This window comes from Arvicanthis niloticus, chromosome 22, assembly GCF_011762505.2.
Source record: "Arvicanthis niloticus isolate mArvNil1 chromosome 22, mArvNil1.pat.X, whole genome shotgun sequence".
Classification (NCBI taxonomy): Eukaryota; Metazoa; Chordata; class Mammalia; order Rodentia; family Muridae; genus Arvicanthis; species Arvicanthis niloticus.
In genome coordinates, this window is record NC_133429.1 from 3,282,025 (window position 1) to 3,306,858 (window position 24,834).

Genomic DNA, 24,834 nt, shown 5'->3' on the forward strand with positions numbered 1-24,834 from the left:
CAAAAGTGGAAGGCCACAATTCATCACCAAATGCTTTCATATTTAATTTAAGAAAACACTTGAAACTAGCTGGGTACAGAGAATGCTTGCACTCAGTGGTTTGGGAATAGCCTCACACAATACTCACTTGGAAAGTTCCAAACAATGTCCATGTTGGGGTGCAGGATCCTACTCCCCCAATTTTGATTCCATTGAAATTAAAATATGGAATATTTAAAAAGTCCTAGGGGGTTATAATGTGTAGCCAGCACTTAGATGCATGTGTTCTAGGGTCTTGGATGAATTAGCTGTTCATGATATCCATGTGTGGTGCTACATGGCTTTGCCCACCACCACACATCTCCGTTTTCAGGTATCCGAAACTCCTTACCCAGCTGAAATCTAATTTAAGACATACTTCTAGTATGGCAGCGTTTTTTTTTTTTGCAAAGCAAAATGCATTCTCACTGGTTGGCACATCTCTCTTATTGTCATTTGTTTTCCTATAAGATTTTTCACAACAGTTTGGAATTTAGTCATAAATAGCACACAAAAACAAAGGGAGTGAAAATGCTTTCTTCTATAAAGAGAAATAAATCATGCCATTGTTGTTATTGCAATTTTACCTGTTTAGATTAAAAAAAAAAAGCTGACACTTCTCAGAATACATATATGTGAGTCTAAAGAGAAAAATGGGAAAGAAAAATAGAACAGAGAATGATGGGAACAAAGTATAACGACAACCTTCAGAAGAGGTCATGATGCATACTAACCTAACTAATTAACGAAATTTTCAATTCTGCCTACCATGTTGCTTGAATCGGGCATTGCTGCCTTACAGGAATACTTCTCATTTTAAAGCTTAGAGTTGGGAAAACACAGCTTAAAACTGTCACTATGTGGTATCCATTTGTGAATAAGATAAATACATATATATTCAGCCGTAAATCCGTAAATCCGTAAATCCTTCAGCTCTAGATCCAGCGCAATTGCCAGTACTGGGCTATGTTCTCTCTGGGGTGGGGGTTGGGGGAAGCCCTGCCTGATTGACAACATCTGTGAGCAAGAACTTGCTTTATTTATTTATTTATTTTTATTTTTTTGCTTGATTCACGCACGAATTGGTTGTGACTACTGTCACTCGTAGCCAAGCCCAAAGTGTTATCCAATCGGATGCACCGGCCTGAGAATTGCCCAATCAGACACAAGAGAACGAGCAAGGAGAGCGGGCCTTTCGCTGCTCCGCTTTGGCCTTTGTCTATCCCCGGCCATCTTAGATCTGTAGCCTCAGCTGGTTCAGCAGGATCGGAGATCACTGCGGCCCCTGTCTCCCCTGACAGTCGCGGCGGGGAGGCCCACGGAGGACGCGGGATGTCGGCAAAGCCTGTCATGGTGAGTGCGGGCGTCCTGCAGCGGGGAAGCTGTCTCCGCACCCTCCGCCGCGGTCCCCGAGACCGTCCCTCCCGCGCCTGCGCTGTTGTCAGATCCTTGAGGACTGGGCTGGAAGGTGGGGTTTGCTGGAGTCCACAACTTGCACGCGAGGACTTTGAGGGAGATGGGTTTCCTTCAAGAGAGGAGCCGGGTCCGTGGAGTCTGCAATCACTTACTTATATGTAAAGGAATAGCAGCCCAGCTCAGAGGCCAGTAAGCAAAGGAGAGATTCCCCATTCTGGGACATCCCACCTTTGACCGCAGTTGCCTAAGAGAATTTCATGAGGAGTCTGAAAGGAACAAAATAAGTTTATTACAGTGTCATCTTGCTGCTTTCTCAGTAAAGGTTCCCTGCAACTTGGTGTCACTTACCAGTGCTTAGCAGTCACTTAACAGTTCAGTGCCTAAGCAAACTTTTAAGAGTTGAGTAAAATTTGAAAAGTAAGGTACACGATACATGAGTTGGTTTGCGTATTTCTCGTCTGTAGAAAACACTGGTCTCACCTCAAAAGGATTAGAGAGAGTTTATTCTGGGACAGATATGAGTCACCCTGTTCCGTAGCATGTATTTAAGTTGCCCTAAATGACATGTTCCAACGTGGATGTGGTTACATGAGGTTTTGTAGTGAAGAACAGAATCAAGGCATTTATCAAAGACACTCGTGGACACGTCAGGCTAGATTGGTCACAGCCATGCAGACAAAGCTGTTGCAGATGTGAGAGCCTGTCTGATGGCTTGGAGGAAGCTAGTGGTCACGTGACTACGAGGAATAGGATGTATCCTGTATTCAATGTTTCCTGGGAGTTGGACCCATGCCCTTGCTCCATCCAGACCTGCTGTGTACCATTGCACTACACCACCAACTGTGACGTCTGCCTTTTCACAGGCTTAGTTATTCTTCACAGATTTCATGTCACCTTTATGTGATTGAGTCTGTGTATGCTTTTCGCTTGCTAGTAACACAAACTTTGTATACATATGTATTCTGTGTCTACGGACACACTTTTCTGAAGGGTCTCTTGACTGCAAAGATAATGAAAGTTCTTTTGGACTTGACAGCCAAGCTAATAGTAGACTTTGAGAAAATTTAAGACAATTACTTAACCTGCTATCCTGCTGTGTACTCACAGAGCCCGTTTAAGTTTAATGTGCCTTTAAGAGAACAATGTAAGCAATCTTACTATGCCTTGAATTTCCCATGTAGTCAGCTTTTCAGACTCAAACTAAATGCACGGCTTTAATCTTAAATTATGAACTATTCCACGCCCGTGACCCAGAGTATTATATGTATGTGTTATGTTGATTATTTGCTGAAATTACCCGAGGTTGAAAGCAACAAATACTCACCCACATTGTTGGGAGTAACATGTGGATATGGTTTGATAACATCTGTTTGTAGTTATATTTGCTATTCCGGGTCAGTAGGGAGCAGTAAAGTAACTTCTTACCATGCAAAACTCTGTTAAACTTTTTTCTTTGATTTTTTTTAAAAAGATTTATTTATTTTATGTATATGAGTATACTGTAGCTGTTTATCAGTTCCCATTACAGATGGTTGTAAGTCACCATGTGGGTGCTGGGAATTGAACTCAGGACCTCTAGAAGAGCAGTCAGTGCTCTTAACCACTGAGCCATCTCTCCAGCCCTTAAAATTTTCTGCAAAGACCCCTCATTACTTTCCACCGCATGTTTTCTGTGCTAGTTAATGAAGACACAGTGAAGCTCTTTGTTAGGGGCAGAAGGACAACACAGGGTAAGAAATGAAAAGTTCACATTTGGGCTCTCTCTTGGTCAGTTTAATATAAGAAGGGATACATATTTTCATTCCTTAATGTGTTATGGATACACTGTAGATTTCGTTTCATTATATTTTTGTGAGTCCACATTAACAAAAGGGACATTTGGATTGATGTTGCTTTCTTTGATGATAAAGAATGCACACCAAGCTGCAGCTTACATAAGGTACTAGCAAGTCACTCCTACACAGAAAAGAACGAGTCCCAGTTTTTATTCCCAAGTCTGAGGACTTGGGTTGATAAGAAGCGTTGTCATTCCAGGAGTCAGTGTCATTTGAGGACATTGCTGTGTACTTCACCTGGGAGGAGTGGCAGGACCTAGACATGGCTCAGAAGTTGCTCTACAGGGATGTGACACTGGAGAACTACAGTAGCCTGGTGTCCTTGGGTGAGTAGCTCCCTGTCATGCTCAGTGGCAGTTGTTTTCTGTTGATAAGTAGAGGAACTTTCAACCTGAATTTTCCATTGTATCTTTTTTTTTTTTTTTTTTTTTGGTTTTCGAGACAGGGTTTCTCTGTGTAGCCCTGGCTGTCCTGGAACTCACTCTGTAGACCAGGCTGGCCTCGAACTCAGAAATCCACCTGCCTCTGCCTCCCAAGTGCTGGGATTAAAGGTATGCACCACCACCGCCCGGCTACATTGTATCTTTGAGCTGATATGTGATAATGGCATGCATTTCTGGAGTACAGTGTGGCTTTGCAACACATTTAAACAAATCAGATGATATTGTATAATCAGAAGATCAGTTAATCAGAACAGTGATCACTTAGCCATATTCTACTTGTTTAACATAGGAAAATTTAAAACCATTCAGCTATTTTGAAATATTTAATTAGTTGTTGCCCACTATTTATTTACTTCCATATTAGAGAACCATAAGTTATTAATTTCTGCCCACATCTACCCCAGTAAATATTATACATTCTCTCCTCCCAGTCCCCATACCCTTTTCACACTGTAGTTTATTTCCCATTATTTCTTTGAAACTGCCTTTAGCTTTTGACTGTAACTAGAAAATATAGCATTTTTCTTTCTCTGACATAGCTCTCTTTTGTATTGTGGCTTTCCTAGGGAGATGCAAAAGATCTGTTGACTACAGGTATAGATACAAGGAGAATCAGTGACCAAAAACATACCCTGTAACTTCCAGTTTTGCAAAGAATTGAGTTTAGTGGTGATAAAGAACCCAACTGGGGCAAGGCAGTAGTAATACATAACTTTAATCCCAGCAGAGACAGGTGGATTGCCGTAAGTTCCAGGCCAGCCTGGTCTACTGTCCGTGTGTTCCCAGAAATAAGACTCAGACTTAAAATATATTTACAAGTCCTTGGCTATATAGCTAGGCTCATCTCTGACCAGATCATTACCCATTTATTCTAATTTATATTCTGCCACATGGCTGGTTACCTGTGCTCGGGTACCATGCATCTGTCTCATCACATCTTCTGGGGCACATCTCCTATGCCTAGCACTATCCTAAAATCCTTTCTGCCTCTTGGATGTTCCACCTTTTGTTTTTTGCCTATAGTGTAGGCCATAAGATTTATTATTGACAGATGCCACATCCAAACAGACACAAGATACTTGCTCTACAGTCACCACCTACAAAGCAAGTCTCAGGACAGGCAAGGCTACACAGAAAACCCTAACACACACACACACACACACACACACACACACACACACACACACACACACCCAAGAGATCAAAAAAGGCTAGATGGTTTACCTGAGTTCATTCTTCACACTATGTATATTGGTTATTTTTATTGTTGCTATTCCCGGGCCAAACAGCTTTAGGAGGAAGTAATTGGTTGTGGCTCACAATTCCAGGGTACAGTCCATTGTGGCACAGAAGTCATTATGTCAGGAACCACTGATGACGTTGACTACTTGATAATACCCCCCCACCCACCCACTGGAGTGATGAGTGCTCCTTCTGAGCTAGCTTCCTTGTCCGGGGAACCATGTAGATTTTTTTTTTTTCCTCCATTGTACCGTCTCTTCAGCCTCAGCATTCTCCTCCTAATTTTGTTTCCAACTCTTTCTTTTTTCATGACTTCCTGCTCTTTTCTAATTTATTCTTAAATAATCATGCATTATTTTCCTGTTTCATGGTGTTTGCTTCCATACTCTCTTCTGCTTACTTACATATCCATGCTGTTTGGGGTTATGTCATACTCTCTTCTGCTTACTTACATATCCATGCTGTTTGGGGTTATGTATCTTCGTAGTTTAATGCCACACAAGGGTAAGATTCAAGTCTGTGAAGGAGGTGATTGTAAATACTTTCTAACAAAAGTCTCTGATTTGCCCATGATAGCACGGTTCCGCCCATGGAAGGGCATTTGTCATCAGGGAACCTGACTGCACACTGGCAGAAACTGTTCAAGACTTCTCATTTACAGGCTGCTGTGTGACCAAACCTGAGTTGATCCTCATGTTGGAACGTGAATTTGGGCCATGGAGAGTAGCAGATACCTCAGTATGGAACCTTCCAGGTCAGTCAGTGCAGGATGGGTGATGGGAGTGTCATCAGACGCCTGTCATGGTGAGCTGGTTTTGCCAAGTTTTACCCAGAGCCAGACTGGAATGTGGTTGGCTTTATGAGTCAGACAGGGCCTAAAGATGCTTCTCCACTTAAAACTGCCTCGCTGTTTCATTGCTCAAGTACGTTTTGTAGAGACTTAGTTTCTTATTTGAGGTCAAGTTTGGCTAGCAGATGCATGATTTTATATTGTTTTTCCTGACATTTTTTTTTCATGTCTTATCATGTTCTTAGGGTGTTGAAAAGAAGTATCTATTTGCCCATCTTACTTTTACAGTTTCTATTGCTGTGATAAAACATATGACCAAAAACAAATTCTAAAAGAAGGTGTTTACTTGAGTTTATGGCTTTGGAGGGTTACAGCACATGACAGTGGAACAGACACGTGGCAGCAGAAACAGCTATGAACTACCATCTCAAACTACAAGTGGGTGGCAGAGAGGCACACTGAGAATGACAGCAGTCCTTTGAAACCTCAAAGTCTGCCCCATGTGACACACCTCTTCCAACAAGGCCACACCTCCTAGTCCTTCCAAATTTAGACCAAACATTCAAATATGAACCTATAAAGGCCATTCCTATACACCCAAATGTGCAGTGCCTCACTAGCCCAAAGAGAGATTCCATCATTCCATTTGGTAAAGAAGTGAGCCTTTCAATGTCCTTTGAGAAAGTTGTATCACCCCAAATCTCAACCCTAGTTAGTTCTTACCTCTTTATGTCACATGAAGCTGGTGGTGTGTATGTGTGTATGTGTGTGTGTGTGTGGGGGGTTTCCTCTCTGAAATCTCAGTTAGCTGCTCCACTGGGAAACTCACAGTGGCTAGGCTTGCCTATACAAAATTTTCACCAGGTAAATCAGTCAGTGTTCTAGCATGGGATTTGGGTAGGGAGGGTACATGAGCCCCAACTCCAAGCTAAGAAACTATGGACAATTTTGGCTGTTGAGGAAGTTCAGTTAGTTTTCTTTAGGGCTGTGGCTCCTGATAGGTTGACCATGCTATAGTGATGGCCCCACAGATACCCATGGGTATATAGGCAGCACACATTACAGGCAATGGTGTCAGAGAGAGGGTGGAGAGGAGAGTGGGGTGAATGTAGACAAGTTACGGGGAGAAGTTGTAGTGGGATAACTTCCCACTACATGCGTATAAAGCTCAGCGATCGGGAACAGGTGGAGTGAGGAGTTGGAAGGAGAAGGAAGAGGAGGAGCTAAGAGAGAGGACAGAGATGTAGGAGCCATGGAGAGCCACCCATGTATCGAGAGCAGCCCTGGATAACAACTTATATCTAGGTTAGTTAATTGATTAATACTTTCAATTGTGTGGGCATCTTGATATTTGAGCATTACCAAATATATAAAGCTATTGGATAATCTTTAACCATTAGAGTCTCACTTCTACCGGTAAGGCATGGATGATTGGATGGTCTGGGCTCAGCCCAGTCTAGTGCAGACAGCGTGGAAGATTGGCAGGGCCAATCTTATGGGTGCCAGGGCCAGTGTTTCCAACTGGCCGTTTCTAGCTGTGGCGCTCCTGTGGCCTCTAGCAGCTTCCAAGCTGTGCTTGGCTTCAGGCCACAGAGTATGGTAGCCTGAGCTAAGCAGAGCCAATGAGCTTAGAAAGTCATCCCAAGAAAACGCCAGTCTAAGTAGTAACAGTAACAAGAAGTAGCAATGAATATGGTCAAAGAATATTCATTCAAAAATATATCTGTGATATATTTTTCTTTACTTTGTTGTCATGAGTGAAGGCCATGGTATCCTGAAGGCCACCACAGCTATTTTGTTTTGAGATGGTGATGCATATTTCAAAAACAGGAAATAGCTGTGCTAGTCTTAACATGATACCTGTGGCTCCTGCCCATGTCACTAGAAGTAACATTTTTTGTTGTAATAGATGAATATTCAAGTGTTGACATGTGCCGCCTTTTTTTTTTTTTTGTCTGTTCCTGTGTTGATGGACACCTACATTGATTATGTGCCTTGACTTTTAAATAACTGCTGCAGTAAAGAGGAGTGACACTTTCTTGGCATAAGACTGACTTTATTTCCGTTTATCTCCGCATGGCCAATAGTGGGGTGTGCTAGTTCTGCACATGGCTTTTTGAGCAGTATCATATTATCATATTGCATATCAGGTTATGTGACTCTTGAGTATTGTTTCTTTTATATCATAGATACGAACATAGATATTGTGACTGCAGTACAGGGGTGATCTTCCTTGTGGTTTTGATGGTCATCTCCCTCATGGTTGGGTAGTACACATTTGTTCATTTGTCTATCTCTTTTGTATTGCATTTTGGGAAAGTATCTCATTTAGGCTGTTTACCCAGATTGCATCAGGTCACTTGCTTTCTGCTATTAAGCTGTTTTTGAATTTTTACATATTCTGAATCTCATGTTGCCAATATTTTCTCATTCTTAAGGTTGAGTCTTCATCCTGTTGATTCCTTGCTTTTCTCTATAGTCAATTTTCTGTTTAGTGAAATCCCGTTTGTTGGTTTGTTTTTGTTTTTGTTGGCCATGTTTCTGGCATATTTAAAAATGCTCTATCTTCATGGTCCCAGATGTCTCTGCACAGTCTCTGTAAAGTGAATATTTTGTAACTGAGATGATTGACATGTGATCACTGTCATCACTTTATCTTCCTTTCTAACTTTCTACTTTTGATGAGAATTTTTAAATGCACGTTCATCAGAAATATTATTGGTTGTGTAGTTTGTTATGTCCATGTCTGGTTTAAAAATCATTCCAATACTAGTATATGAAGAAGCAGGTAAGAACTTGGCTATCCCCCACTCCGTGTGTGTGTGTGTGTGTGTGTGCTTGTGTGTGTGTGTGTCTGCTTGTTTTTCTACTTTGTTCTCTGAGAATTTCATACCCATATAAAACGTATTTTGATCATGTCAACATTTAGCTCCTCCCAGACCCTCTTTTATATCCCCTTCTCAACTTAGTATCCTCATTTTATAGCCCACCAAATTCAGTCAGTGTTGTGCTTGTGTAAGTGTGTAGAGCCATAGACTAGAGCATGGACACCCCACCAGGAGCCACGTCACTGAAGAACACTGGCTTCACCAGACTTCCGCTGTTAAAGCTCCTCAGATAGGAATGGGGATTTATGAGGCCCTCCCCATTCATGCTGGAACTTTTGTTCCTGTGATCCTGTGTAAGCCCTCTCTAGGTAATTCCAGCTGCTGTGACGTCATGAGTCCACTTAGTGCTGCTAGAGATGCCTGTATATAGGGCCATCTACTGGGTCATAGGCAGGGTTCAGGAGCCTCATCTCTAAAGAAAAGGGACTCTCCCAGCAGGCATTCGTTGCCAGTCATCACTCAGTTAGGGATGGAACTTTGTAACCACCTCCCCATCCATGGTGGGACTTTGTCTGGCTTGATTTTGGCTCACTCCTGTGCATGCTGACACAGTCTCTTTAAGTTCATTTTTTCTTTTGGTTTCTTAACCAAACAAAATTAATATGTCAGTGCTTATGAATCAAAACATTATTTTTTATTTGAATGAATATTTGATTGCATGTATATTTGTGTATAGGGCATGTTTCTTCCATCCTCCACCCCAGTTTTCAGTTTTTTCATGTTTCTGGGTTATTTTAAAATAGCCAGATTTTTTTCTCTCTATACCTGGTCCATTTTCTATGAGGTCGTTTTGCATTTTACATACTTCATTAGTTGAGCTAGTTCCCCTGCAAACTTTCTAGGTTTTCTGGGTTGTTTTTGTTGGTTTATTTGGGTTTGTTTTTTGTTTTGCTTTGTTGTTGTTGTTGTTTTGATGACCTCATTTTATTTGGTGGCCTTAAATATGTGTTTTTTTTATTTCATTGTGTTATCTTTTATTTTTCTATTCTGTTTACTTAAGTTTAAGAACAGTCATTATTTTATGCTATCATACAGCTTAATGTGATTTGAAAATAATATCCCATTCAGTAAAGAATGTGAATATAAATCTTGTCTCCAAAGAGTTTCAAAACCATCCATTTTAGCAGAGTTCCTGAAGTAGAACTGCTGTGTTTTATCACTGGACCTGACTTGGCACATTTGGATCAACTACCTCATTTCCTTTTTACAGGGTACTGCATGACCAGACCAGAATTGAACATCAAGTTACAGCATGGATTTGAGCCATGGAGTGGCTCAGAAGCCTCACTCTGGAGCCTCCCAGGTCAGTTAGTACACACTGTCCTAGGGAGGGCAGAGGAGGAGAACGCAGCATGTATTGGTTATGCTGATTGGTCTCTTTGCACCAACTTTCACCAAACCTAGCTTATCAGAGAGCTGGTCTCATGGATAGTTACTATTACTTTCACAGAGCCACTGTTACATTGACACCAAAAGACCCAATTTAAAAAAGGCAATTATAAACTAATGTTTCTTATAAAGATAGATGTAAACATTCTCAATAAAATACTTAAAAACCAAAATGAAGAACACATCAAAAAGATTATGCGGCATGATCAAGTCAAATTCACCCCAGAGATTCAGGGCTGGGTCAACATTGTAAATCAATAAACATAATTTACATAAACACACCAAAGAGCAGCAAACACATGATTATTTCATTTGATGCAGAAAAGGCCTTTGACAAAATGCAAAATCTCTTCATGGTAAAAGTCCTGGAGAGACTAGGGATACAAGGAACTTACAGAAAGTCTATATAGCCAGTATCAACCTAATTAGAGAGAAAGTCAAAACATTTCTCCTAAAATCAGGAACAAGACAAGACATGGCTGTCCACCCTCTACGCCTGTTGAGTATAGTACCTGAAGTCTTAGCTAGAGTAACATGGCAACTGAAGGAGATCAAGGGGTACAAGTAGAAGGAAGTCAAGCTTTATTTGCAGATGATATGATCTTATCCATCACCCTATTTTTTTATATTGAAGTGTGTTATTTTAGATGTTTTTCCCAATACATACATAGATCTTTTAAGACATTTTTGTTGGTTAGCTACTTTACCTAAGTGCATATTTGTTTTTCATTTTAAATTGTAGTGGATTTTCTTTGTCGGTTAGGTTTGTCGTTACACTCTTACCATTTTCTCTTTGTTTACTCTGTAGATAGTTTACTTTATATTATGGAGGAACCAATACAATGACAAACAGTTTCTTTAAAGGATTTCCATTTATTGAGAGAAAACGGAAGGATGGTTATGATGTATTCTGGTGAGATAAGAACTAGAAAGAATATTTACCTGGTGGAAGGAAAGAAACATGTTTTTGTTTCTTTTGTTTTGTCTTGTTTCTAATCTCAGAGAAGATACTAAATTCACCTAATTTTTAAAGGTATTATTCATTGCTTTTAGCTGAACTTTAAGATTACAGTTTTTTAAATTGAAAACTGTTTTGTTTTATTTTATTTTTCTCACATAATATATCCTGTTACTGTCTTCCTTCCTTGACTCCTCCCAGGTTCTCACCACCTCCTTTCCCATCCAGGTCTGCTCCCTTTCTGTCTCTCATGAGAAAACAAACAGGCTTCTAAGGCATAATTAAAACAAAACAAAACAAAACAAAACCTAACACATTGGAGTTGGACAAAGCAAAGAAATAGAAGCAAAAGAACCCAAGAAAAGGGACAAGAATCAGAGACCCACTCATTCACACACTCAGGAATCCCATAAAACACTAAGGTAGATGCCATAATATATACATAGACGGGGTACAGATCCACGCAGGTCCTGTGCATGCTATCAGTCTCTGTGGGTGTGTATGAGCTTTGATCATGTTGATTTAGAGGACCTTGTTCTCCTAGTGTCCTGTATCCTCTGCTGTCTCTTATGCTCTTTCCTCCTCTTCCTCCTCTTCCTTCTCTGAATTCTGAGTAGAAGGAGACAATCCCATTTAGAACTCTGTGTTCAAGAGCTCTCATTCTCTGCATAATATCTTGGGTTAGGTCTCTATATTTGTTCCCCTCTGCTGCAGAAAGAAGCTTCTCTAAAGATGACTGAGCAGGGGCTGAGCTATGAGAATATCTGTAGGAATTACTTTATTACCCTTCCCCCCTCTTTAAAGTATAATATTTGGTTTTCCCATAGGTCCCTTGACTATCTAGTCTCTGGTTCTTGTTCACCCAAGCAGTGTCTGGTATGGATTTCAATTCATGGAGTGGGACTTAAGTCAAATCAGACACTGGTTGCTTACTTCCACAGACTTTGTGCCACCGTTGCCTAGCATATTTTCCCATCAAGACACCATTGTAGAGCAAAGGATTTGTAGCTCACTTAGAGTTTACGTTTCTCTTTTGGCAGGGTAGTTAGTGTGCAAAATACCTTCCTGAACCAAAGACACTAGAACATAGGGATATAGTCTCTGTAGGTGCCCGGCAAACGTCTCCGTGTTTGAGTAGTTGTGTAGGTGTTGCCTTCAGCAACAGGGATTTGCTTTCAGTTTGTGAAGAGCCACCTACAGTCTTGACAACAGCCTGGGTTGTTCGGGAATTTCCTTGGAACCCATTTGACCTTGATCTCAATTAGATGTAATCCAGTTTCAGTTCCGAAAGCTTCATTTCGTCACAAGAGATAGCCAGTTGGGACTCTGTTTTCTTAAGTATTTGGCAATTTCATCAAGAACACCTTTATATATGCACCTGTTTTAGAAGCTTCTGCTGTATTAGCATTCCATGCTGTCTCTCAGATGGCTGTTAGTTTGAGTTGACTCTCCCTGTATTCTGTCCCTCATCCCTTTTACTCCTTTCTGTTCCCACTCAATCATCCCGTTTCAATCCCCTCCATCCATTCATAACTATCAATTCTGCTTCTCCTACCTTACAAGATATATCTGTGTCCTTTAATCCTTTACACTGTACCTAACCCCTGGTTCTGGATACCTCATTCAGGTTTATTTTTCTTTGTTTTCTATTAATAATTCCATTCATATACATCTCAAATGATATTACCCTTCCAAGTTACCTCTCCCAGGGACTAGACCACCAACCAAGGAGTGTTCAGAGAGGGATCCTTGGCTTCAGATACATATGTAGCAGAGGATGGTCTTGTCTGATATCAGTGGGAGGGGAGGCCCTTGGCTCTGTGCAGGTTTATTTTTCTAGTGCCATCTATTCACCTGCAAATTTCATGATGTCTTTTTTTTTTTTTTTTTTTTTTAACAGCTGAGTGATTCTCCATTGTGTAAATGTACCACATTTACCTTATCCATTCTTCTGCTGAAGGACATCTAGATGGTTTAAAATTTTTAGTTATTATGAATAGAGTAGCAATGAACATGGTTGAATAGATATCTCTGTGAGAGGATAAATTACCTTTTGAGTATATGCCAAGAGTGGTGTAGCTGATTCTTATGGTAGATAGATTCCCATCTTCTTGTGATCCACCATACTGATTTCCACAGCAGCTGTACACATCTGCACTCCCATCAGTAATGGAGAAGAGCTTCCCTTGCTCCACATCCTCGCCGGCATGAGCTAACACTTTTGTGATATCTTAGCCATTGTGACAGGTGTGAGATCAAATCTCAAAGTAGTTTTGATTTTCATTTGCCTGAAAACTTAGGATATTGAACAGTTACCTAAGTGTTTCCCAGCCATTTGAGTTTCCTCTATTGAGAGTTCTTAGTTTAGATCTGTACCGTTTTTCTAATTCACTTAATTTAGTTTCTTGATCTCTAGTTTTTTCAGTTCTTTATATGTTTTGGCTGTTAGCCCTTTATCAGATATGTAGAAAATCTTTTTCCATTTTGTAGGCTGCCACTTTTTCCAAATGACAGTGTCCTTTGTCATGTAGAAGCTTCTCGCTTTCATGAGATCCCATTAACTGTTGATCTTAGAGCCTGTTCAGAAACTCTTTTCCTGTGTCAGTGGGTTCAAGTCTATTTCCCACTTTCTCTTCTATCATGATCAGTGTATCTGGCTTTATGTTCAAGTCTTTGATCTACAGGGTAATAAATATTGATCTATTTGGATTCTTCTACATGCAGCCATCCAGTTTGACAAATACCATTTGTTGAAGATACTTTCTTTATCCCGATTTCTATTTCTGGCCTCTTTATCAAAAAGCAGGTGTCAGTAGATACAGGAATTTCTGTCTGAGTATTCAATTTGATTTCACTGATCAGTGTTTCTGTTTATTTGCTAATTAAATGCAGTTTTTGTTACCATATCTCTGTAGTGAGTCTTGAAATTGGCAATGGTGATACCTCCTGCATTTCTTTTATTATTCAAGATTGTTTTAACTCCTTGTTTTTTTGTATGTGTGTATGTGTGTCTCTATATGAAGGTGTGTGTGTGTGTGTGTGTGTGTGTTTGGTTTGAACTGTAGTGGTATTTCTTTTATGAACATGGGTGCCCTTGTGTTTGGTGTAGAGTTGTTAAGAATTGAAATTGTCCTCTTAGTGGATTGTTCCTTTGATGTGTATGTAGTATCCTTCTCGATTTCTGCTTGTTAGTTATGGTTAGACGTTTATTAAAATGGTTATACTAGATTGCTCCTTAGGTCCATTTGCTTGAAATACCTTTTCAAACCCTTTTATCTGAGGTGATGTCTATCCTTGATATTAAAGTATGTTTTCTTGAATGTTGCAGACAGATGGAACTTGTTTTTAAATACATTATCTGAGTCTTCATATTTTCATTGGAGAATTGCGACTATTGATGTTGAAAGTTATCAGTGAGCAGTAATTGTGGATTCTTGTTACATTACTATTAGTAGTAGTATTAGTAGACTGTTTATTTTCTCCATCAATAGTGACCGAAAGTTTTGCTGGATATAGTCTGTCGGCACAGACATTCTATGATAAAACCAAATTTAAACAATATCTATCTACAAACCCAGCCTTATAAAAGGTGCTAGTAGAAACAACAACAACAACAACAACAACAACAACTACTACTACTACTAACACTTGTTTAAAAACAAGTTCCTTTGTTCTGTATGTTTATTGTTTTGATTATTATGTGCTGAGGGAACTTCTTTTCTGGTTCAGTTCTGCTTCTTGTACTTTGATCAGCATCTCCTTCCTTAGGTTAGGGAAATATTTTTTTGTAATTTAGTTGAAAATATTTTCTATGCCTTTGACCTGTAATTCTTCTTCTTCCTCTATTCCAATTATTCTTAAATGTGACCTTGTTCATCGTGCCCCAAATTGCCTAGATGTTTTGTGCCTGAAGTTTTTATTGTTGTTGTTTGTATTGCTTTGTTTTTTATAGATTTAATACTTTCTTTGACTAGCGTATTCATTCCTTCTGTCATTTATTCAATGCCTGAAATTTTCTCTTCTATCTTTTACGTTCTGTTAGTGAGGCTTGACTCCGAGATTCCTGTCCAAGAGTCTAAAGTTTTAATTTCCAGGGTTCCCTCAGCTTTGATTTTTTTCTACAGATTCTGTTTTCACTTTCAAGTTTTAAATAGTTTTATATCCTTCTACTTTTTTATGTGTGTGTTTTCATGAATTTTAAAAATAAATTTGTAAATATGCACTTTAAGGACCTCTATTATATTCACAAAGTCTATTTTAAGGTTGTTTTCTTGTTCTTCAGCTATGTTAGAATACTCAGGACCTACCTGAGTAAGCTTGCTGGGCTATAGTAGAGACATTGTCCTGGTTGTTATTGATTGTGTGTTTACTCTGTCCTGTAGACATATGGTATCTTGTATTTGGGAGATTGTTATTCTAATTGCTGATGTCTGGTCTTGTCTTTCTTGGGCAGGTCTTTTGTTTCTTGGCTTCTGTTTGCCTTTCAGGGTTGTAGGAGAGTGTGTTGGCTGTGTGTTGCCTGGTAGGAAATTCTGCTGGGATCCTGATGGTTGTGGCCATCTGGGTTTTAGGGAAAATGTGTTTTTAGGTATTGGGAGCTGAAACTTAGGAATGGGGATGGGCTTGGAAGAGAAAGAGGGGTACCCAGGAGGGAGAAAAGCAGGATATCACACCAGGATTGGCTTAGTCCTCTGGGAATTCGGGCAGAGAGAGATTAAGAAGAGGCCACATCAAAAGGTCTACTATAGAGCCAGGGATGAACCTGGGGGGTTGGACCTGGAGGATTCTGGAAAGAAGTGAAAATCTGCATTTAGCCTGTTTGTTTTCTGGTCCATGGTCTGTGGGTTCCCAGGTAGTGTCTGCTGGAGGTAAGGGCTAGGATAAAGCCATGAGTTGGGGGAGGGAGATTAGGAGGAGAAGGTGTGTGTGATCCACTGCAAATTCGAGCAGGGGCACAAAGCAGCAGCAGCTGGTGGCCTGCTGAGAAGCTGGGGACAAGACGAGGTTTGGATTTGGAGGATTTGAGGGACAAGTTAAGATCTGCAGCTAGTCTGCCTGTTCCTCTGACCAAAGATGACAGTTTTCAAAAAATTGCAGATTATACGTTATTTAATATGAATTAAGTATTTGATGATAATCATGATTAGAATACAAATATAAAAGCAGCCAAAAAGAGCTTGTTTTTAATTTCTTTTTATTCTTGAGAACTTGAGAACTCCATATGCATCATATTCAATGATCTGCTGAATTTTCTCCTTCAGGTCTCCTTGTGATCACACAACAATCCTTCTCCCACCAACTTCATATTATATTTTTTTCTTTCTTCCTTTTTTTTTAATGACCCACAAAGTCCAATTAGTGCTACATATATAAGCATGGGTGTGGGGCCATCCATTTCAGCATGAAAAACCTACCAGGCCACATCCTCAAAAAAAGAATGGTGCTTTCTCCTCAGCGACTATCCACTGTCAATAGCTTCTCAGTAAGGAGTGGTACCTGCAGCCCGTCTATCTCATGTATTCATGTTTTCCCTTGCTTGGCATTGTGCTTGTTCCATGCAAGTGAACACAGCTGCTGTGAGTTCAAGAGTGGGATGGCCATGCCAAATTTAAAAGATAGCATCAGCACATTCCTATTCATCCTATGACTTTTATGTTCTCTCTGCTTCCTTTTCTGAGATGTTCTTTGCGCCTTGGTGGTACTGTGGTTAATATAGATTTACTATTTGTAGATGTACACTCAGGATCTTGTTCTCAGCCCTATGACCAATTACCTGTCTCTTTGCTAACTACTATCTACTGAGAAAGAAGCTTCTCTGGTCAAAGTTGAGAACATCCAAGTTCTGTGGCCTAAACAGAAATATTTAGAAGGCAGTTTGATTATGTGACCAGTTGGTACAATAACAACAGCAGCTTCTACCCAAGGGCCTTTGTCCTCTCCACCCATGGGCTTTTGCCCAGTATTATAGTACTGGGGATTAAACCACTTGAATGTAGTTATTAGTTCATTTGCCTTTGGGATTTCTACAAGAATGAGACAGGAACATCTGAGTTTTCAGGATACGGTAGCAGATTAGAAAGGTTTCTCCATGGTTTCTCCTATTGACATAGAATAGGGAGAACACAAATCAGGAAAAAGGATAGACTATATTCAAGGAAGAGAAACTGAAATGTGCTGAGGAAAATGTATCAGGGCAGTTACAAAGCAGAAAGGAAGTAGGAAGCAGTTTGTAACCTGAGCTCCCAAAGCTATAACTGTAAGATAAACCCTACTGTTAGGTAAGTACAACAGAATCTTTTGCCAACAGAATATCATTTTTGAACAAAGGATGGCACAGCTATATCTAATAGGAATAGCAAAAGTCATAAAGCCAGCACAGCTGCTTGATAAAGATCCAGCAGTGCTGAGCTGAATGGTACAATCACCATCATTCAGCCTTCCACTTTTAGTCTTATACCATTCAGCTCAGCATTGCTGGATCTTTGTCAAGCAGCTGTGCTTTCACTGTTAACTTTCACTGTTACCATTAGATATGACTGCACCAACAGGACATACCTCTCTTCCTTAAAGTATCAAGTACAATGTTCTAGTATGTCTGATACTGACTCTGCTTGGCAGGCTAGGCTTGGAGAAGAAAATTGATTGCATTTGCCCAGTATCTTGTTGTGTCTTCTAGTCTTGAGTCCTGAAAATAAGATGTAGTCATAAAAAAAGAAGATCAAGGACACATTGACACTGTGAGAGATGGCCGAGTGAGGACGTTATGGAAACTGCAGGTTCAGATGCCAGATCACTGAGAATCTTAAGCAACAGGGAACTTGTGATATGAAAGATTTAATGGGTTCATTCTGTGTGAGAAGTGAACCTCAGCCATTGCTTGTAGTTTACAGAATAGGAAACTGAGCCTATCATGGACTGTTTGCTTGGCCTCCAGACCCGCCTTCCAGCAACATATGCTTGAACTGCACAATTAAGTATGTCCTGATTATATATGGTCTAACAGATCTGGATTTTCAGTCTGGTTCTGAAAGCATCAAGACTACCCATGTCCCAGTTTCCTCTGGTCTTCCATAATGCAATACTCTTTGGCTTAGACTTCCCTTATTGCACCAAAACAGGGCCTTTGGAAGTGATCTTGCTTGCTCCATAAACCAGAGCTTGTTGATGTCAAGCTCTTTTATGCAAGCAGTGAGGTTTCCTAACTGGATACAGCCCTGTTGTTCACAAAATATTGCCCATCTTAGCTCTTAGCCAGCATATAGCACTGAGGGTGAGATGAGAATAAAGAAAAGCATTAAATTTAACTTTTGTCCTAACTAGCCCAATAGTAGAGGACAGAGATAAAATGCTTCTCTGATTATTTGTTTACTTTCCTTCTCTTAACATATTTTTACTATATTGCTAGTGTTGTTGCTCGAGGAAAAAATATAGCTATTTTAAAATAGTCCTCAAGAAGTTGATGCAAGTGAAAAAAAATCATAGTTTTAGGAAGCCTGTGGAAATTCAGAAAATGAAAGCTATGCACAAAACATAAGATAGACCTAATGAAGAATTCTAAGAAAGCTGCTTCCTTATTTTTTTTCAGAAAAAATTCATAAGTAAATATTTAACTGTGTCTCAGAACAAAATAAATAAGTTGAATTATACATGCATAGCAATCCCTTCTATAATCTTTATTCTTGCTTATAAGAGAGAGTTCAACTATGCTTGCATCCTTTAAAAAAAAAAAAAACTGGCAGAGGCAGCTATTAGTTGACATGCCAAGGGGTTCAGTGTAGAACAGCGCTACAAGTACAGATAATATATTAAAGAAATGGGACAGAAAGACAACTAACAGGTCAAAATTGATGTGTGGAATCTGCAGCTGAGAAGTAGATGGGTACTTTCTTTACCCTACTTCTTTGAACCAAACATAGCAAAGGCTTAAAATACTCACATATATTAACCTATATGTGTGTGTGTGTGTACATATATCCTATATATGTATATATATATATATACACATACATACATACATACATATCCTATATATGTATATATATATGTGTATATATATATCATAAGTGAATATTTTAAAACTTAGCACCTTAACGATAACAAAGACATTACTTGTATATTTAAATTACCTAAAAATAGTTTGTATAACTTATAGACATTGTTGTTTGTTTCTTTGTTTGTTTTTTAATATCATTTTAGATGTTCGTAATATAAGTGTCCTGGGAAATCAAGAGACACAATTGTGGCAAGCTGAAGTCACCAGTGGCATTACATCATATGAACAGATGGTTGAAGTAGGTAAAATTTTGTATCTGCTATGCCACATTTAAGGTCTGAACATTAAAGAATGTTCTATTTACTCCAGGACTTAATCTACAGCATACTAAACAAACTCTCCATAACAAGCCTAATAAGATGCAGGCTGGAAAAAAAAAACCTGATAATTTTAATGTAATTGAGACTTGTGGAGTGTCTTACACTCCATTGTCAAAACCAAACTTTGTTGTGCATTCTTACTATTTGGGGGCCATTGACTTTCTTCCTTTAAAATCTAATTTTATTGATACATACGAAGTTTTATATGTGGAAGACCTCTAATTAAAGTTTGGTGAATATGGAAATCTTTTGAATAATATAGCATTTACTGCGTAAGACATGGCTTAAGTAAAAAAAGAAAGTTTTGAGTCCAATTATATGGGAAAACATTTGGTAGCAAGACTAAACTCAGTAAAGATTACAAAATAAACAAAGAGCAGTATTCCATATATAGGGGTTGTGAGAAATTTTTCATTAAGAAATTGGACCTTCAAAATATTGGGAAGCAGCTATTGTTGATATTGGTGAATAGTCTCGTAATGTAACAAAATCTTTTCTCTCAAGGCAGAACTACAGATTCAAGAGAAAATTTATCGAGGGGCAAAAACATATGAATATAAAGAATGTATGGAAACATTTTATCCGAATTCACAGCACACCAATAATCAGACATCTCAGTCATATGAGAACCCCTATGGATGGGAGGAATGTAGAAAAGCTTTCTATTATCAATCAACCCTCACTCAACATCAAAGATTTCATATAGGTGAGAAACTATATGACTCTCCACAGTGCTGGGAAATTTTCCCCTGGAAGTCTCAAGTCAGTGTACACGAGACATTTCACACAGGTGAGAGACGCTATGAGTGTGAAGAGTGCAGGAAGTCTTTCCATCGGAAGGCAAACCTTATTCGACATCAGAGAAGAACACATAGCAGAGAGAAGCCGTATGAATGTATAGAATGTGGGAAAACTTTCTACTGTAAGTCAGATGTCACTCGACATCAGAGAAGAACTCACAGTAGAGAAAAACCCTACGAATGTGTAGAGTGCAGTAAGACTTTCTACTGTAAGTCATACCTCATTCGACATCAGAGTAGAACGCATAGTAGAGAGAAGCCCTATGAATGTACAGAATGTACTAAAACGTTTTACTGTAAGTCAGATCTTACTCGACATCAAACAACTCACAGTGGGGAAAAGCCTTTTGAATGTAATGAATGCTCTAAAACATTCTACTATAAATCAGACCTCGCCAATCATCAGAAAACACATACAGATGATAATCCCTATGAATGCAAAGAATGTAGAAAAACTTTCTGCTCCAAGTCAAGCCTCAATCAGCATCATAGGATTCATACGGGTGAGAAGCCCTATGAATGTAATGAATGTAAAAAAAGTTTCAATTCTAAGTCAAACCTTACTGAGCATCAGAGAAGAACTCATACCAGAGAGAAGCCCTATGAATGTAGCGAATGTTGGAAATCCTTCTACTGTAGGTCAGAACTTACAAATCATCAGAGGACTCATACAGTGGAGAGATTCTATGAATGTAAAGAGTGTAGAAAAAATTTCTACTGTAAGTCCAACCTCAATCAACATCAAAGAACTCACACAGGAGAGAAACCGTATGAATGTAAAGACTGCAACAAAGCTTTCTATTGTAAGTCAAACCTCAATCAACATCAAAGAACTCATACAGGCGAAAAGCCTTTTGCATGTAAAGACTGTAGTAAGGCTTTCTATTGTAAGTCAAGCCTTGTTAAACATCAAAAAATCCATTCAGGTGAGAAGCCATATGAATGTGAAGAATGTAGGAAAACTTTCTTCCAAAAGTCAGACCTCACTCGACACCAGAGAACACATACAGGTGAAAAACCCTATGAGTGTAAAGACTGTAGCAAAACTTTCTATTGTAAGTCAAACCTCAATCAACATCGGAGAACTCACACACATGAAAAACCTTATGAATGTAAAGAATGTAGGGAAACATTCTATTCTAAATCAGAGCTTACTGAACATCAACGAATTCATACAGATGAAAAACCCTATGTGATGTTTAATATTGATTGTCAACTTGACAAGATCTGGAATCATCTGGGAGACAGGCCTATAGGCATGCCTGTGAAAGATTATCTAGATTAAGTTAGCTTTGGAGATGTCTGTGATTATCTCTATTTGGTTAATTGAAATGGGAAGACCTACCATAAATATGTGTGGCTCCACTCCTTGGGTTGGGATTATGTACTGCATGGAAAGGGGTGGCACCATTCTGTAGGTTGGAGTTCTGAACTACAGGAAAAGAAGGAAGGTAGATTAAACATGAGCATTTGCTGTTTTCTGCATTCTGTCTGGATGCCACTTGGCAAAATGCCTCAAGCTCTTGCCACAAGAAGTTCTCTGCCATGCAGGATTAGGATTGTACATCACGCGTGAAGTACTGTGAGCCACAACAAAAAGTAACTAATACAGGAAATTGGTTCTGAGAAGTGAGGCCACTGCTCTGATAAAGTTGACTATATGATTCTTAGGCCACTAGCAATGGCTTTCATGAAGAATGTAGAAGCTTTGGAACTTTGGGCTAATAGAATCTTTGACTGCCATGCTACAGAGCTTAATGGGCCACTGTGGTGGAAGTTTATAAGTACAGAGTGTGGAAGCCTGGCTCACAAGGCTTCAGAGGGGAACAAGCATTATCAAGAACTAGGCTAAAGACGATTTCTGTGATCCTTTGCCAAGAATTTGGCTTCATTCTACCTGTGATCTGAGAACTTGAATAACGATAAATTTAAAGAAAATGTACTCATTTGTTAGGTGAAGAAAATTTCCACAAAGGCGTATATTCACAGCTCCTGGTAATTTCACTTATAAAAGTTTACAATGAAAAAGTTCCATTGTGCAGAAGATAAATACAAAAATGATTAAAACTTACAGTCTGTCAAGGATTAGGAAGCTAAAGCAAAGCAACAGCTTCAGGCAAGGCAGGTATGGAAGAAGAGGCTCTAATTGTTAAAAGAGAAATATTCTGCTCTACCCCCAGAACAATAGGAAATATGTCTGGATTGCCCTACCGCCCCTATCAAAGGCTTACTTAAGCTTGTGAAAAATGTGGACTTATTTGAAAGAAGAGAACCTGGACTGAGAATACAGCTGAAGGGATTTCCTGCTCCCTGAAGACAACTCCCAAGGGGAAGTGTTTCTGTAGGGTCAGCACACTAGGCGATAGCTTTGATCCAAGAAGACATTTTATTTTTCTAACTAACAACAGCTCTTGGAAGCTTTGTGGATGTGATGCTAGTTTCATAGGCATAACAGATGCAACATTGAGGGGATCAGGCAGATCTGCTCCAAAGTTTCAGAAAGCAGCTGAGGCTGGACATTGTATGTCAAAACTGGAGTCTCTACAGGAAGGCTCTGAATGGCCACTGTATGGACCTGGAAGGTAAACTATAATTTGCCATGGAGGCTCCAGTATATAGGTGATGCCAGGAGCATGGTGTCATCCACCAAGGAAAGCTACAGGCATGGATGGAGTGGGGCCAGTTGGGCAGCAGAGATGGAAGAATGTGGCTTCTCAAGTACTTTAGATTCCAGGTGATTTTATTACAAGTCTCAGATGCAATGGACATGTTGCAGTAAGATATATTGTTTTCCCTGCTGGGTTTCAACCCTAGTTTTTTTTTCTTTGGGGAATGGGAACATTTATGCTTTTATGTATTGGAACCATGTAACTTGCTTTTTGATATTAAGGGTACTCACAGAATATTTCAGATGAAATTTGGACTTTGGATATTAAAACATTGTTGGAATTCTTGAAGACTAAGGAGTTTTAGTACCTGACCCACTTTACAGTATGAAATGGCCATCAGCTTATGAGGACTAGAGAGGAAAAGTTATGGCTCAACAGTAATAATCATGTCACGTTGGCAAGGAGTAAGTACAGTTGTGGTGGCTAATATTGACAGCTTGACAGGATCTGGAATCACATGGACATCTGAGAATATCTGGGAGAAATGTTCTTAAGTTAATTGGCATGGAAAGACTAATTTTAAATGTTTGTAGCCCTACTCCAGATGTATTCTACCTTTGAACTTTGAGCCAAATAAATCCATCCTTAATTTGCTGTGTCAGGATATTTTATAAATATCACGAAAGAGTAAATAGCATACCCTATGAATGTTTTAACATGTAAGTGGGGTTAGAGAGCTAGCTCAACAGATAAGAGCATTGATTACTCTTCGAGAGGACTACTTATTTGGATTCCCAGTTTTAACATGGCTCACAAGTGTAAATCTAGTCCAAAAGCCTCCATGTGCAGTACACCTGTGTAGTGTGCATACATATATATTGGCCAAACATTTGCATATACCAAATTTTTTTTCAAGCATGTTGGAAACTTTCTCATGCAAGTCAAACCTTACTTAACATTCCAGAAGTCACACACATAAAAAGTCATATTAAAGAATGTGGGAATCTTTACCAAAATTAACATTTCACTAAGCATCAGAGAATTTATAGATGGGAAACAAAATAACTTTACTGTAGGTACTCAGTCTTCTCTTGAAATTGGAGAACACAAGTGGGTGAGAAACTTGAATGTGTAGTGAGCACAATGTGGCGGGGAGACATCAACCCTACCCATTGCCCCAGAAGGACTATATGCCCTAGAGGCTTTAATCTCATTACCTTACCGCACACAGCTTGACTAGAATGCTTCAAATTAGTTCCATTTCCGTAATGAGCACGTTGTACCTGGGAATCTTCATTCCTACCTGTCAGTTTACTAAGCATGGTGCTTATGGGTGGATACATTCTTTGTTACCCATGTGACAGTTGCACATTTTGGAGAGTCAAACTTGTTCATTGCCTATTTGAGGGCTGCCAGGAAGCTCTAGCTCCAGTGAACACATTGTACCTGGGAGACTTCAACCTTTCTCATTACCCAGATGTGGGTTGTATCTGTGAGAATTTCCAACCTTACATTATCTCAATAAGCACATCATACCTAGGAATTCCATCCTATCTTCTGTATATGCATGGGAAACTCCAGCTCAAGCAAGTAAAGCATGCTTCATGAGCATCCTACCAACTGCCTCATTGTACACAACATATCTAAGACACTCCATTCACTTGCTATCTTGGTGAGGAAAGCATTCCTGAGTCGGTTTTGCCCAATGCATCACCTTAGGGAGCACAGGAAACCTGGAAGACTCCAGACCCATGTAGTTTGTATGTTATATCTGAAACCTCCAAATTCATCCATCATCCAGTGAGGGCTCAGGAGACTTCAGTCCCACTGTTTACCTTTTTGAGTACAGTTCACACTGGAAGACTACAACTTAGCTTGTGATCCTGTTAAGTATAGGTTGCCCAGGAGGATCTATCTATCCCTTGGCTCATTTCTTAGCAGGGGCTTTGTCACTACCCACATCCAACCCGAGGAATAAGGCAATGGCAACCGTGTTCTTCTTCAAGCAGTTTATTCAGCAACCCTTGTACAACCAGCTTCCTTTTCCTCACCCTGTGCATCTCCTTAAAGCCT

General features: G+C 39.5%; 1 protein-coding gene across 1 annotated transcript; it reads left to right on the forward strand.

Moving 5' to 3' along the window:
- The first annotated feature begins 1,213 nt into the window (after positions 1–1,213).
- LOC143435905 (uncharacterized) lies at positions 1,214–23,415 on the forward strand. Its single transcript, XM_076919611.1, has 6 exons — positions 1,214–1,371; positions 3,469–3,595; positions 5,616–5,708; positions 9,843–9,935; positions 19,176–19,270; positions 19,857–23,415. Exons 1-6 carry the CDS (start codon positions 1,351–1,353, stop codon positions 21,435–21,437), a joined length of 2,010 nt encoding a protein of 669 aa, XP_076775726.1. The 5' UTR covers positions 1,214–1,350; the 3' UTR covers positions 21,438–23,415.
- The last annotated feature ends 1,419 nt before the right edge of the window (positions 23,416–24,834 follow it).